Source organism: Nycticebus coucang, chromosome 14 (genome assembly GCF_027406575.1).
Source record: "Nycticebus coucang isolate mNycCou1 chromosome 14, mNycCou1.pri, whole genome shotgun sequence".
Taxonomy (NCBI): Eukaryota; Metazoa; Chordata; class Mammalia; order Primates; family Lorisidae; genus Nycticebus; species Nycticebus coucang.
The window spans coordinates 85,269,063-85,284,889 of record NC_069793.1 but is presented as its reverse complement, the minus strand read 5'-3'; the positions used below and the strand labels follow the sequence as shown (position 1 = coordinate 85,284,889).

The window sequence follows — 15,827 nt, the reverse complement described above, 5'->3', positions numbered from 1 at the left end:
TGTATGTCTGGATTTTGTGATTTGTATAGTACGTTTCAACTTTTTAAAATGTATTGTGATATTCTTGCTGATCTTAAATAAATATTCACTTTCATTTTTGCATCCATAGCTTTATATTCTTTTTTCAAAGACCATGATATATAACCTTCTAGTTCCCACAAAACCTGGATCTGGCCTTAAATCAACTTAGTCACTCCTTTATATTTAATAGATAAGGAAACAGAGGTCTCATATCACATGGTTCATAGCCATACTGAACTAAACCCTAGGCCTGCCATCTTTCTGTCCATTGCTATTTCTACTATCCCACATTATCTTACTTTTAAGAACAAATACCTCAAAATCAAAGATCTTCATTGAAATAAAAAGACAAATAAAAAACAAATCTAACCACAGTAAATAATAATAGGCCTTACATAGCACTGCTTTTAAAGTGCTTCACAGAGAACTCATTTAATCTTCAGTTACAGTTATGACTAAGCTAATTTTGATATCCTAATTTCTGTAGATGATGAAAATTGAGACATAGAAAAGTTCAGTAACTACACCAAGGTGACACAGTATGTGGATAGTATAACATTCTTTATATTATGCAGCTTGCAGAAAACATTTATTGAGGGTTCACAATGTTCCAATCACTTTGCTAACACCATAATGCATTATCTCATTCCATTTTTATTATACAATCATCCTTTGAGATAGGTAGCATTATTACTCCATCTCACAGAGGAAGAAACCAAAGTGTAGAGACATTTAGTAACGTGCTCAAGATTGTATAATTTAGTAAGAGACCCAGTTGGTACTGCAAATTGTAACCAACTCCAGGGCCAGGGCTCTCAGCTGCTGTGTGCAACTGCCCATCAAAGCAAACACCTGCCCATCAAAGCAAACACCTGCCTGTAATTCCAGCACTCTGGGAGGCTGAGGTGGTGGATCGCCTGAGGTCATGAGATTGAGACCAACCTGAGCAAGAGCAAGACCCCCCATCTCTAAAATATAGCTGGGTTTTGTGGTGGGTGCCTGTAGTCCCAGCTACTCGGGGGGGGGGGGTTGCAGTGAGCTAAGATGCCACAGCACTCTACCAAGGGTGATCATGTGAGACTCTGTTTCAAAAAAAAAAAAAAAAAGAAAAGACCTGCACTATACCAGACTTGGCTCCCTTGCTCTTTCTCTATTGTCATGTTTCCTGTCACCCCTATCTCTTCAAGCTACAATAGAATGGGAATATAGACAGAGACAGAATAAGAAGTTAGCAGCATAAAGAACATAACCCTGTTCGTTATGCAACTATCCTCCCCATTGTGAGATGTATCTGTAAATATGCGTTTCTGTGTATACATGCACATATACACGTGTAGTCAGAATAACTGGCATCATCATACATCATGATATGTTTCGCATCTGACCTCTCTTCTCAGCTTTTGCTATAGTCGAAAGATGACACATTTATTTTCAATTCATGTTCTATGATAAACTTAACAATGACAATTAACAGATCAGTGATTTAGATGCTGGAGAAGGTTTATACAAGTTGCAAACTCAAATCTCTATGAAAGTCAAAAAGATAATGTAAATAAAGTGGTAAAAACATAACTACTAGGGAGTGGCAAGAATTTGCAAATTTGTAAATAATACGGTAAACTGAAGAGTGCCTGCCCAAATAAAACAGTAGCTAGTGAACTACGCAGATGGCTACCACGTGGGAACATGAGACCACTGTGACCAGATAGAATTTTTCAAAAGAGACTGGAAATCAGTTTTTTCTTGTAAAAAAAAAAAAACAAAAAACAAACTCCTTTTTTTGTAAAAAAAAGAAAAGAAAAAATCTCCTAAACTATACATATATGAAAGTAATTTAATTTTTTTGAAAGCGCTGTGCCAGCAAACATTGTGCAGGCTAAACAAACACCACCCCTCCCCCATCCATAAGCCTTTCACCAGTTGCCTGCTTTATGGAGGGTTAGATGCAGGAAACCCTAAGATGGAAGGTTAGATCAGAAAGTTGGCAGGATTCGAATCTTGATGGAATATTTGCGTTTTGAAGACGAACTTTGGTAAAAATAATTTTCTTGGTGCAGGTGGGTGTTTCAGGAGGGAGAGTGGGGATGAGAGACAAAATGCCCTTCTAGGGATGAAAGTCTCTTTATCCTTGGGAGGAGTATTGGTCTTGGCCACAGGAAAAAATAGCAGGAATCTAATTAACAGCTCTAAGGGAGCAATCAATTTACAATTGTGTGAAGTGCGAATTCCTTTGTGCCAGAAACAAATTACAGTATTTGCAAATTTGTAAATAATACAGCACTTTCCCTGCAATCCAAATGCTTTGGTTGTTCCCCAGAGAAAGGAAAAGAAATCTGAAGAGGCAAAATGTTAGAAAATGACCTATTGTCTCAAGAAATGGAATTTTAAAAATATCGTTAGCAATTGATTTTTTTCAAACAAATCCTTATTTAGGAACTACAGCCAGGCCAAGTTCTTAGGCCAATAGAATGAGAGTATCTACAGAAGTAAACAACTTCAAGTCCAAAGTCATAGCATATTATTAACAGGATAACTTCCTTCAAAAGCACTGAACACAAAAAATTTCCCTACACACCTGGCTTGTGGCAAGAACTTTCATTTTATAAAAGAGATAGCAAGCCCCAAGCAGGAATAGTCACTATGTTAAATATCAGAGAAGGAATTTGGTGACAGGTAAAGACATGAACTCAACCTCTCTGCTCTGAAGTACTGGGTTTTTCTGAACAACTCAATTCACAAATATTTATTGGGGCCCTTTTTGTTTGTCTGTTCGGTTTGGTTTCTGTTTCCCTCTTTGAGCTAGAGTGTGCAGTGGCATCTTTGTAGCTCACTGCAACTTCAAATTCCTGGGATCAAGTGATCCTGCCTTTCCCTTCCCAGGAGCCTCAGTCTCCCAAGTAGCTGGGACTACAGGCACATGCCACCACCCCTGATTTTTTTCTATGTTTAGCAGAGACAGGGATTTCATTCTTGCTCAGGTTGGTCTCAAGTGAACTCCTGAGCTCAAGACATCCTCCCCTCTCAGCCTCCCAGAGTGCCAAGGCCACTGAACCACTGTGCCTGACTGAGCTTGGAACATCCCTTTTTTATTTTTATTTATTTATTTATTTTTTTATTGTAGGGGATTCATTGAGGGTACAAAGAACCTGGTTACACTGATTGCTTGTGTCAGATAAAGACCCTCTCATAATAGTGTTCTGCCCCCAAAAGAATTAAACTCATTACTTTCTCCAGGATTGTTTGAGCACTTTGCTGAGCTGTGGGTTGTGGAGCATGGAGCCAAGGAAACAAAGGAAATGAAACTCTACCCCTGCCCTCAGGAGGGTTGAAGTCTAATGAGAAAACAGAATCTAAACAATCATCTCAGTAGTGTGCCTGATGATAAAGAAGAGGTACGGAGGCATACTATGGAGGTTTGGATAAGTGTTTGACTTTTATCAGGAAACCTTTCAAATAAGAAAAAAATAAGCACCCATAACCACCAGAAGAAGGGGGACAGGATTAGATAGAAGTAGTAGTAAGTGGAATATGAATGGGCCTTATACAGGAGACAATGACAGATCAGATTTGTGCTTTCAAATGATTGCTTTTACCTGTGTTCTTATTTGAACCTTTCCACAAAATATTTTAGTAAATTGCACCATGCTATAAAACACATTCATGCCCTTTTACTCAGAAATTTCATGTCTAGGAATCAGAGGTGCTGCCAGACATTTAAGCATGAAGAAGTTTATCACAGCACTATTTACAACCACAAAAAAAAACAGAAACAACCCACATGTTCAACAATGGAGTAACAGTTAAATAAGCTATGGTACATCCAAAGTCATGTAATTCTATTCATTCCTTGCCAAAAAAAGCCCAAAAAGCATATTTTGAAAGAACAAGCCAAATAATTATGATCTAATAGTTTTCAAATGTAAAATATTTAATAATCATCCTAGTTTAGTAATAAAAAAATTAAAAAGTAGTTCTCAACATTGATTATAATTTTCAGCCATATTCTACTTTGCTAAAGTTCTTCCTTATTTTAGACTTAACAGATAACAAAGAGGTGGAGTTTCTCCTACTTCCCTGTGAAATCAAAAGAACTGACTTTTGTTTCTTTCCCTCTTAACTCTCAGTGTGAGCCTGGATTTGCAAGTCACTTACTCTCTAAGTCACATTCTCTTTATGGCCCGCAGATTATCTAGGAAAGGAAGGAAGGCCAGCTGAAGAATAGAAGAGACAGGAGGGTGGCAGAAGCTGGATGTTACCAGGAGAGAGAAGAAAAGTACAATGGGAGGCGGAGTGGGTGGGGTTGTGTTGAGAATAAATTACTGCCTTTGAGAAGTTCAGTGGTGGAACAGTAAAGCATATATAGTGTTTCCATATAAGAAATGTTGCAGTGCAGTCCATGGTTAACTGCCAAATAAACAGCACTATAGACAATATGATGAAAGTTTGGAGGAATTTGTTAGGAAGAGCCATCATTTGACAATGCATCATTAAAGACATTCTTTAAAACTCCTCTTTGGTAATCTTTATTAGAGATTGTAATTGTGTAGGGCTGACCTCCCTTGGATCTCCTTTCTGGGGGATTTAGTTACTGAAAGGACCTGGTTCCACAAGGATGTAAGCTGTTAAGTGCAAAAAAGAAAAGAAAAGGTTGTAAGAAGAATGGGTTAGAAAACAATATGAAGTTAAAATAGTATTTGAGAAAATTTAATCTGCTTAAAAAATCACTTCATCCTTCAATTTCTCCTTTCCTTTAAGAAGTACTCACATAAAATGTGCTATAAAAAATAGAACCAGCCAGGAATATAGCCCAAGAAATTTACCACGAAATCGGGACACATATGTGTTCCACTTCTTAGAAAAACTGTGTCTCTGACTTGCTCCCTGGATTTCTTGGTTCTCTGCATTGAAGGACAGGTGGTAATTCCTTTGCTGAATTTTCTGGCGTTTACAGTTTCTTCAAACTGAATCTTAAGCACTTCCCCACACCATTGCTATTCCAGGTTTTATCTACACAGCATCGAGCGACCTTTACCTATCACTAGCTAAACAGATCAACACATTTACCCAACCATGTAACTTAGACCTTTTATGTTAATCTATTTAAACCTGAAATCGGCAGAGTTACATTTTCTTTGTTCCTGTGTAGACTTGGTTTATACTTGTTGGTCTCTGCAAGGGACAGCTGCTGAGAAATGAGGAGCTAGGCGGTTTTAACCGCACAATTTGGCTTTGATAATGCTGAATTTGCTAGCTCCTCCCCATGTACCTTTCTGACTTTGCATCACAGCACCACACTGAATCCCTGAGGAAACGTTCTTTTTTTTTTTTTTTAATTAAAAGGAAAACAAATGCAAACCAGTGAAACGGTGCTTTTAAATCATCTCCACAGATTTCATTCTGTGAACTGCAGGCCTTCACAAATCCTGGAACACTAAGGACCTTTAAAAAAGGAGAAGCCGAGAATACTGATCAGGTTCTAAAAATCGAAAACAGGTGATGTCATAACGCATAGCCCTGTGGTCACGGCCGAGGCTGGGTGGGGAGCTGCGGTTCCAGCAAGCACGGAGCTCGGTGCCAGTGGGTGATGCAAGTTATCTCCGGGCCCGGAGGACACCGGTGAGGACCGGGCACCAATCAGGTTCTCGCTCTGCGCTTGCCTTTGTTCTCATTCAGGAGCAGCTTTCGGGCGTCCAGCTTCGGGGACCCACATTCGATCCTTACCCGCATTGCTGGCCCCTTCGGGAGACCCGATCGCTCCCCTCCCGGCCCCCCGCCCACAGTCTACCCACACTCGATTAGCCAGCGCGTTCCCCAATGACATCTGCCTTCTCCCCCCAGAACGCGGTCGCTAAAACCCTGACTCACCATTTCTAGCTTTGGAAGAGACAAGTCTGGCCTAACAGTTGTAAACGGCGGCAGTTTGTTCTCTGAACCTTCCTTCCCAGGCAGGGCTCTGCATGTATTGGAACAGCTGCCTCAGGAAGGACTTTTGAGTGAGAAGACAAACCTCTTCGGCCCTTTCATGTTGGATAGGTAAAGGAACTTTCATCTCAAGAAGAGTGAGAGAAGGTGATTCAGACAGGAGGAAACCGCTAAACCAGAGGTTTTGTGTCTACTCCCCCTACCATTAAATGTATAAATATAATCATCTCCTAATCTCTTCCCAAGCCTTAGGTAATGGTGTTTTTGCAAAACAAGGCTCACAATAAGTGATGCGTGAAGTTCTTTGAGATCCCTACATGCAAACTGCAGTGTTCTTTTCGGCTAAATTTAGATTTTGGCTGAGAAGCTTAACCACCGGCACGATGGAAGGAACGTTTAACCTGCCCCTCCGTCCCGCTTTTTCAAGAGATGAGGAAATGCTTAGTCTTACACTCTCTAGTGAGCCATAGCTCCCAGCTATTTATCTCACGCTCCCCACCATTTCGGCTGGGACCTAGTAGAGAAGGCACCGCTTGCACTGGGGGTGGAGGTTGAGCTTCCCTATATTTACATGCGACACACCTTCTCTTTCTTATTGGTGGAGCCGAGCAAACTATATTCCCTCCCACCATATTACCTAACTAACCCGCCACCTCCCTTCAGTTCCGAGCCTTGGAGATAAACTTAACTAGCCCGGAGATTCCAGGCGGCCTAGGCCCCAGCGATTGGCCGGCGCGGCTCCCCGGCCGGCTCTGGGAGCTCATTGGCTGCGGGCTGGCGCCCTGGGGGCGTGGCCGGAGCTGTCCGATTGGCGGGAGGGGGCGGTACCAGAGCGTGGAGGCGGTGAAGGTAGTGGGGCTGAGGGGGCGGGGCCGCACTGAGGCGCTGCGGCGGCTGCGGCGGCGGCGGCAGCATCGGTGGCGGCTGCTCTTCCTAGCCTGGCGGGGGCGGGGGTCTGGAGGATGGGGGCGGGAGGAACAACGGGCCGGTGAGGAGCAGCCGCCGCCGTCTCTGCCGTCGCTCGGGCAGCCGCCGCGGTGGTCGCTCAGGGCAGCGCCGATAGCTCTCGGGCCGTGGCCTCTTCATCCCGACATCCCGCCCCAAAGAGGCTGAGGCTGAATCGCGGCGGGCGGCCGGGGGACCGTCCGGCTTCGCAGCGGCGCTGCGGGCGGCAGTGACAGTACGGACCCGGCCCGCCGCCAGCTCTCGCCCTTGGCGCCCGCCCGCAGCCACGATGAACCGGGGCGGCAGCAGCTCGTCGGCCGCCGCCAACTACCTGCTCTGTACCAACTGCCGGAAAGTGCTGCGGAAGGTACCGGCTTGGCCTGGGGTCCGGCCCGAGAGGGCGCCTCCTGCCTGTCGGGGGTCGGGGCCCGACCTCGGGTTCACCCCGTGCGAGGCTGGGCTGAGAGGGATCCCCGGGACCGTTCCTACGCTGAGACCGAAAAGGGGGGTGTGGGTCGACGGTGGGGGGGTTCGGACCGCTGGTGTTTTTTGTCCCCGCCAGGACAGACACTAGAACCGAGGGTTGGGATTTTTTTTTTTTTTTTTTTTTGGCCTGTGGTCTGCTACCCGGCTCGCCTCCCTACCTTGCAACTCCAGGTCTGCACCTTGGGCGGAGGGAGGGGGGGACCTGGTCGGTGGTCTCCTGGTGCAGTTTAGCTGTAGATGGAGGTCGGCGTGAAATCAGAGTAGCCTGGTCTGGTCTAGAGGACCTGGCTCGGCTTTGCCCAGGCTAACTCTTGGCGGCTGTTGTTTTCGTTTATTCGGTTGCTTTTGCCTTGCGCGCTTTGCCCAACACTCCCCTTTCGCATTCTTTTGATGGTGGTCCTATGTCTATAGTTCACCCATGAAAGGAGCTAGTAAAGCATCTTGAACTTTATGCCCATGGGAAATGCTATTCGAACTTACTGTTCCTCAGGCTGGAGTTGGGGGAGGAGGAGACTGAGGTGGACGCCGATTATCCCTGCTTAGCATCCCCAGCCCGTGTTGATCCAGAAAAATCAGAAGCACCATCAATTTATTGCTGCTTTCTACTGTGACTGATAGAAAGTTTACTGCTGTATTGTTTAGCTTACTTGGCTTAATCTCTTCGTTGGAGAGTGGGGGCTGGGGAGTGTTATGGAGAAGGAGATGAAAAAGTGTCTTTTAGACCGAGAAGAGTTTTAATCAGATCTTAACAGCCGCTCCTGAGTAACATTATAATCACTTTATTCTTATCTAAGCTCTATTTTTACATTTCATTAAGTGAGCTGCTTCTGTTTGTCCGGTACAAATGAATTAAAATTGCTGAGCTGTGCAAATGCATCGGGACTGAAAGGCCGAGATGAGATGAATATGTTAGTGTTTTTGAGTCAATTTCTTTAAATACAGTTCACTTTAGGGTTGTTCTTTATATATTTTTTTAAAAGGAAGGGGGTGGGGGGAAGCCCTTAAGTAAGCAAGCTCAAATATTTGCGCTCTTTGTCCAAAAACTGTTTTTCTTCCTCCGTGGGTCAGGCCAAGTGCCAATCAAAGTTGTTTTTCAAGCCTCTTTTCCCTGCAGTAGGGCTTGCTGCTGTTTTTCTTTTTTCTTTTCTATTTTATTTGAGAGCTTGAGGAGAGCAAAGGGATTGCAGATTTGAAGTTAAACGAACAGTTTAAATATGCCTTAAATTGTGTTTACTGGATGTTTCTCTTGAAACATTTTTATTAAATGTGCATGTTGAGTATGTGCAGTTATTTTTTTCCATAAACTCTGGGATCAAATTACGGTTGATACTTGCTCAGCTCAGTGTAGGGCAGCTTGTGAGAAATGTAATGGATCAGAGGTGCAGATCAGCTTAGTCCAATGTTAACTCTTTCACTGCAGGGCCAGATGTCATCTGAATTTAGCTTCTTAAAAGATATCATTGCCTAACTTTTGAAAGTGAAGTTATGTCTTTGACATGAAAAAAATACATTGTTTAAAACATGTTTTGATTAACTCAGGCCTGATTAAAAAGACAGCAAGTTTTTTTTTTTTAATAGTATAAGAAAAAGCCACTATATGACATAATTTTTTTAATGGCTCTAGCAACTTATTAAGCTAATAAAATGCTGGGAGATCTTAGGCTTCAAAATATGTTTTCTTTTTCTTTTAAGAGAACCATGGCTATAGATCCATGATACTTTGCTAGCATCTTTAGCTTTCCTATAGCTTTTGAGAAACTATTTCTGTTTACCTAGAAAGAATATCTTCATGTCTAACTTTTATTAAAAGAAGTATGTGGAAAATTGGTATTCACGTTTTTATATTTTATAATTGCTGTGCACATCTCTGCCAATATTCCACTTTTTAGTAACTCCAAGGTATTTAATATTGATTCATGCAGTAGCCTGAAATAACTTAGGTGAAAAAAGGATTGTTTGAGCCAGTTATGACATGACTTGGAACATTTGTATCTTTTTAAGAGTGCCATTTTTATGTGCTCTTAAAAGAAATCAGCATCTACCCCTTTAAATTCTTCTTTATTCTAAAAATAGCATGTAAGAATGTGTTTCTAATAAAGATGTTTTTCTTATTAATAGAAAGAATTTAAGTAAAATTCATCTATAACTCTCAAAATGTGATTCTTTGTATTTATCTTGTGTTGCCTACTTAATAAAATGTTTAGGAACAGCCAAGTGAATCATAGCACTTTGAATTTTAGTATGCTGAGGTACATAATAGAAGAATGAAACTCATGTGTATCCAATGTGAATTACTCTTTACTGATGGGGGAAGGATCACCTTTATATGTAGTAGAAAGCCTTTTTCTCTCAGTAAGTAGCTTAACTTGTTGGAATGTGTTGAATTTTAAGAGAACTTCAAAAGGAACTGAATTTACCTTCAAAAGAAATACTGTAATTTGGTTTAATCCAATATCTGAATTTTGAATTGTATATTGTAGTATGAAAATCACATTTATTCTTAGATGTGTCTTTACAATTCTGACTAAATGTCTTACAAAATAAAGTGACTTCTTAAAAATATTGAATGTGCCTAATTGGGGAACCTTAATAAGAAGAATGGAGTAATAAACGTCATCTAGAAACAAATAGGCAAACAAAACTATCCTCCAATCCGTAACATCTGTTAAGTCTAACTTGCTCTCTTATCAATGAAGTAGTTCAATAAAGCTTTTAATAAATAGAGGAAGTGCTTCTATTTTCTTTGTACACTGAATGAGTTTTGGAGTATAATGCATTTTACTTGGAAGAATTTCCAATGACAACTAGATAATGTGATCCTTTTAATTTCAAAGATGGAATGCCAAACTGCATTGAGGAAGGAAATTGTCCACTCATCTTTCAGTAAATAAAAAGTGGTATATTACAATGTACTTTGAGTATTGAGCAATTAGTACTTCTTAAGTGAATAGAACTCTGTACTGTAAGATAGAGGATCTATGTTTAAAAATTCTTAATGTTTGTTTAGGTACTATGTAATCATGTTTTGACAACTTTTTTTGATTTTATAAGCAAAGATACTTTCAAATTAAAATGAAAAAGTATTAGGTTTAACCATATGACCTCAAGGTTATAGACAATATTGGCAAATAATAGCAATTTTATATTGTTTAGCCAATAGAATGGATTCACTTTATGGACTAGTAGCTATATTCTGCCTTGATTAATTTGAGTTTCTTTTGTTACAAATTTTTGATCGTCCAAGGCACTTTTTTACTTGAAAAACTTAAATGTCAGAGATCAAGCAAGCAGTGAATTCATGATAGCAAACCTTTACGCAGTGGTTTTCAAACTGCATTCTATGGAGTCCTAAGGTGCTTCAGGGTTTAAAATGTTTGAGTTGTATTAAATTTTTAAGTATAAGTTATTTTAAAATTATAATTTAAGAGTATACCTACCCCCAAATATGTTATATATAATATCGATACATTGGAGCCTACCTCAATTATCTTTTGTTACAAGATTATTCTTGTGTAGGCTTTGAATTACAACTTGCTCTGCCATCTTTGTGTATATGTATATATATGTGTGTGTGTGTGTGTGTGTGTGTGTGTGTGTATATATATATGAACTCTTTTGTTACTATGTCACTAAAGAGGAAGATTGTCATTGATTATGAAGGCACTGCTCTTTCTTAAAAGATTCCTTCCATATCTACTCATGTTAAAATTTTATTTGTGAGAACACAAATTTATTATCAGTAATTATTACTATATAACAAAATATTTATTAAAGTTGTTGTTTGATATATTTATACAGTTATAGTTCAGGTTCAATATAAGATTTCATTTTTTTTGTCATGATCTTTGCCATATCATCAGCTGAAAACATAGGTACTGTGTGTTTTTGCTCATCAGTTTGATATTATTATCTAGGAATATGCCCCTTGTGTTTTCTAAGCTGCAGAAAATAAGATTTCATTTTGTGAAAGGCTTTCTGCTGCTTCCTACAACTACCGACCACCAAATAGATAAAAACACGTAATACACTATAATTACTAATGTAGTAATGCTGAAAACGCAACATACGCTTACAAGTCTTTGATAGGTTTTTTAATTTCGAAGTTTAGTTTTATCTATAACATGTAGATAATTTCTACCTGTCTTACAAGTAGCTGCATAGTTTGAAAGAGATTATATGAGTTAAAGTACTTGGTAAATCACAAAATATAACTGTAAGAAAGAAAATGACAAGCCTATATATTTTCTTTTTTTTCCCAGAATACCTTAGTTTTTTTTGTGTTATGGGAATATATTTCAATATATTCTGAATAATTTGCTTAATATCCACTTTTCTGTCCAATTTTATTATTGCCTATAAATGGGAGGTAAATATTATCCTTTTAGGTTGAATGACCTTTTCACTTGTTTTTCTGCTTGTGTTCTTTTCCCTTTCCCATCCCCTTCATTTAAATAATAATTCATTTGGACTTTCAAATAAATAAATTGCCTCTGTGATACTTCAGCAGATAAGGGAATTGAAATTTGGTTTGAAAAGAGTAATAATTAAGGATGATTATGCTCAATAAAAGTAGAGATGAATCTAGGGGAAAGCAAAGAATTTTTAATTATTTTAGTTTAGGAGAAGAGTCATGGAAGTAAAAGTCCCTTAATTTTTTCTCCCCATCTCTTCATCCTTTTCATGGTTTTCTTTCAAAGGGACTGTGTTATAATAACTTAACTTTGTATTGACCTTAGTTGATTCTCACGTGGTATCTGTCACACAACTAATAAGATGTCCACTTAATTCTTAACACTGCCTCTGTAATAACCTGTATTATAGTTGTCCCCTGCGGAATTGAGGCTGCTAGGGAATATCCCACTCTCAGCCTCAGCATCTGTGACTGTGCCTGGGTACTTAAAATTCTCAGGAAATACTGATTGGAAGTATGAAAATTAGCCATTCTTTGACATATTATTGTGAATCAGTTGGAGGATTAGGAGAAGAGTAAGCTGGCTACTTTTATTATCTCTCTAATAGTTCGATTAATTCTCTAATAAGAAAAGGAGCAGTTCTCAAAGTGTGATCCTTGCACTAATGTGAATGTCTAAGACCCTTTCAGGGGGCCTGAGAGTTGAAAACTCTGTTCATGAATATACTAAGACTTCGTTTGCCTGGAAAAACAGTGGGGATAAAACTACTGGCCTCTTAGTATAAATCAGAGGAGTGCCCCCACAGAGTGGTTTATTCTTCACCACTACACACTTGGCAGTGGGGTAAAAAAGAACACTTTTACTTAAAAATGATCTTGGAGAGTCAGTAAAAATTTAAATTTTTAAAAATCTTGACCCTTGAGTGTCTATTTTTTAAATATTCTGTGACAAAATGGGAAATATATATAGCAATTCTACTGCATAGCAGGACTGGTTGTCTCAAGAGAAAACCTATGCAGTTTTCGTTGCGAGCCGAACCAGCCACTCATTCCGTGTAGCCCAATTTTTACTTGAAATAACACCTGTCAGACAAACTTTGGTTACTCAGACCTGGGTTTTTGAGAAATATTTTCTTAAAAATGAGTAATGTAAGCCTGAAAATAATGGGAAAATAACTGATGATATTGTTAGGGGTAAAATTCAAGCTTTCAAGGAAAAATTAGAATTTTGGAAAATGTGTATCTGCCATGCTAGCCTAAAAGCTTCCTACCTTGAAGACTCACTCCTGGAGATGAAAGGTAATACTTATTAATGGATGTGATCACGTGATGTTATATAACAAAATGTATCAGAATTTGAAAGATCTACATGAGTCATTGAAGCAATACTTTCCAGATGACAATTGCATAAAGACAGGGCGACTTGGGGCCTTTCTTTTTGGCCTAGAACCAACCAGTTAGAGCACAATGGACGTAAGCTTTGTATCTGACCATTCTTTTTCTCACTGGAGATGAATATTGTCAGTTGTTTTCCTTGAATATTCAGGGTCACTTTGCTCCTTTTTGAGAAAATCTTATGACTAAAAGATCCATTCAAAATTCAAGATGGACAAATGGATTTTAATACAATATGCAAAGTTAAGGTCATGGATATAGTTTCAGATTCCACAATGCAACTAACCTTTAAGAAGTACATTTGTGGAGTTTTTATGTGTTATCAAAGAAATATATTCACAATTAATCTCCTTTTTTCAACTGTGTCAGCCTGGATTTTTCTCGCGTACTTCAATCAAAACATTACACAACAGACTGAATGCAGAAAATCCAACTGTCTTGTATTAAACAGACATTAAAAAGATTTAGAAAAATGTAAATGTCACTTCTTACTTTTTCTGTTTTGGAAAATAAAGTTATTTTCATAAAATATGCGATTTATGTTAACATCTAGTGGATTTTATTATTTTAAATGAATTAAACATTTGAGCTTTCCTCAGGTTTAATTTCAAATGTTGTAAATATTGACAGTTGTAACCCACACTTAAAACCTTTTTAGTGTCCTCAGCAATTTTTAAGAGGATAAAGGGGTTCCAAGACCAAAACATTTAAGAACTGCTGAACCAGAGTTAATGATGGCAGTTTATAGTACATATAAATGTAACTCTGTGGGGGAAATAAAAAGGTGACACACTGACAGAGAAATTATGGCTGGGTCCACCCAGTCACCTTCATTCTGTATGGGGATCACTTGCAAAGGTTACCTCACACCCTTCAGTGACATCCTAGAAGCTCCTCTACTAACACAATAAGACTTTGGCTAACTAGATAGGATCTTTCTCCAATTTTCCTAATCATCTTTTCACTCAGTGGAAACCAGAAGGAGAAAAAGGCAAAGCTTTTTGGCTCTTAAGAAATATTCTCCCCCATCCCATGACCTTAATTGTCATTAATTGTCCTCATATCAAAATTGAGTACATAGGATTCATTGGGGGGCCAAGGAGAGGCAGAGAGAGGGAAGGAGGGAGAGGGGTGGGGCCTTGGTGTGTGCCACACCTTCTGGGGGCAAGACATGATTGCAAGAGGGACTTTACGTAACAAATGCAATCAGCGTAACCTGGCTTATTGTACCCTCAATGAATCCCCAACAATAAAAAAAAAAAAAATTAGGAAAAAAAAAAGAAATATTCTTAATACTGTGTAACAGCTGAAGCAAAAGTCAGATCCAAAGATTATGTCCATTATGCTCTAAGTGATTGGTTCTTGGCTGAAAAGGAAAGAAAGCTCCTGAGTAGCAAGGTTAGCCTTTTTGGGGTGAAAGCTGAGAAGTGTGGGAGAAGCAGCAAAAGCAGAAAGGATGAGAAAGAATCAGGGAGAAAAGAGAGATTGTTAATGTAGGGTGCTGATAACAAGCATTGTTGCAACAAAGAGAAACAAAATTGCCACTGTTAACAGGAGCTGGGACAGCTCTGAATTTGGGAGTTCCTATGCAGTCCTCAGAGGGATAGGGGGCTTTGTATTCCCTGTGTGGAGGGATTTGGGGGTGGAGTGGCACACTGTACACTGTAACCACAGGGCCAGCAACTACCTACAGTTTGATGGGGTTCCTGACGAGATCTGGTGAGATGGGCAAGTGACTGCCAGGGTCTGACTGCCCCTTACACACCACTCTCATGGGAAAGGGGGTGGGGGCAGGAAGTAGAATTCACTGTGTAAAATAAATGTATTACCAAGGCAAAGCATTTAGCCATGTATCCCTATGGTTACCCCAAACCTATAAGTAGGTCAAATACAAACTATTTAAAGTTGTAGATTTATGGTTTAAATCTATAGTTAACATGTTGAATTCTATTTGTCTTTCAGACTTTTCTTTGAAACTCCAGTAACATTCCCCAAAAGCCTCTTCCTAGTGTTCATATTCTTTTCCTTGTCCCGCTAGCCTCTGGAGTGCTGTGCTATAGCACTTAGTCTAGTGTATTACAATTAAGAATTATGACATATCTTTGTCCTATTTTTTGGGATCTGGTTAATGGAGACTTAAATTATCTTAGCAAAATGGGATTGTGATTGAAGACATTTATTTAAAAAATATTGACAGTATATTTATATGAGATATATCTAATAAAATGAAAACTGATTTTCTGAAATATGTCTGATATATCTGTTCTTGAAGGCCCTATTTTGTTCTTTTTATAAGGAACACTTTCAGAAGTGCAATAGCAAAGATTATTTGAGAAAATATAGTACATTGGTGTCTGGTGTTTTTTTTTTTTTTTTGTCTTTGAACATTTTGTTATCATTGTGGACTTGAGACTGTTTCAGATAAATATCAGACCACATTATGAAAGGAATTAAGATAGGGAGCAAGAACGTTTGTCCACCAAGAAAGAGAATCAAGACACTGGCCTTAGCCATTGACCCTTCTCAGAAATGTAAAGTAGCCATTGCCTTGAAAGGGACGTATGCCCCATGTCTTAAGTTTGCTAGTGTTTATAAGTGATGGTTGTTTTAAAGTAGTTAAGGGCATGCCTTCAAACTTTTAAGATTC

General features: G+C 39.2%; 1 protein-coding gene across 1 annotated transcript in view; it reads left to right on the top strand.

Annotated features, from left to right (window-relative positions):
* Positions 1-6,817: 6,817 nt before the first annotated feature.
* SESN3 (sestrin 3) overlaps positions 6,818-15,827 on the top strand; it is an 89,470-nt gene continuing 80,460 nt past the window's right edge. Inside the window, exon 1 of the mRNA XM_053561343.1 lies at positions 6,818-7,255. Within this exon, the coding sequence (XP_053417318.1) occupies positions 7,178-7,255 (78 nt within the window). The 5' untranslated portion in view covers positions 6,818-7,177. The remainder of the gene's footprint in view (positions 7,256-15,827) is intronic.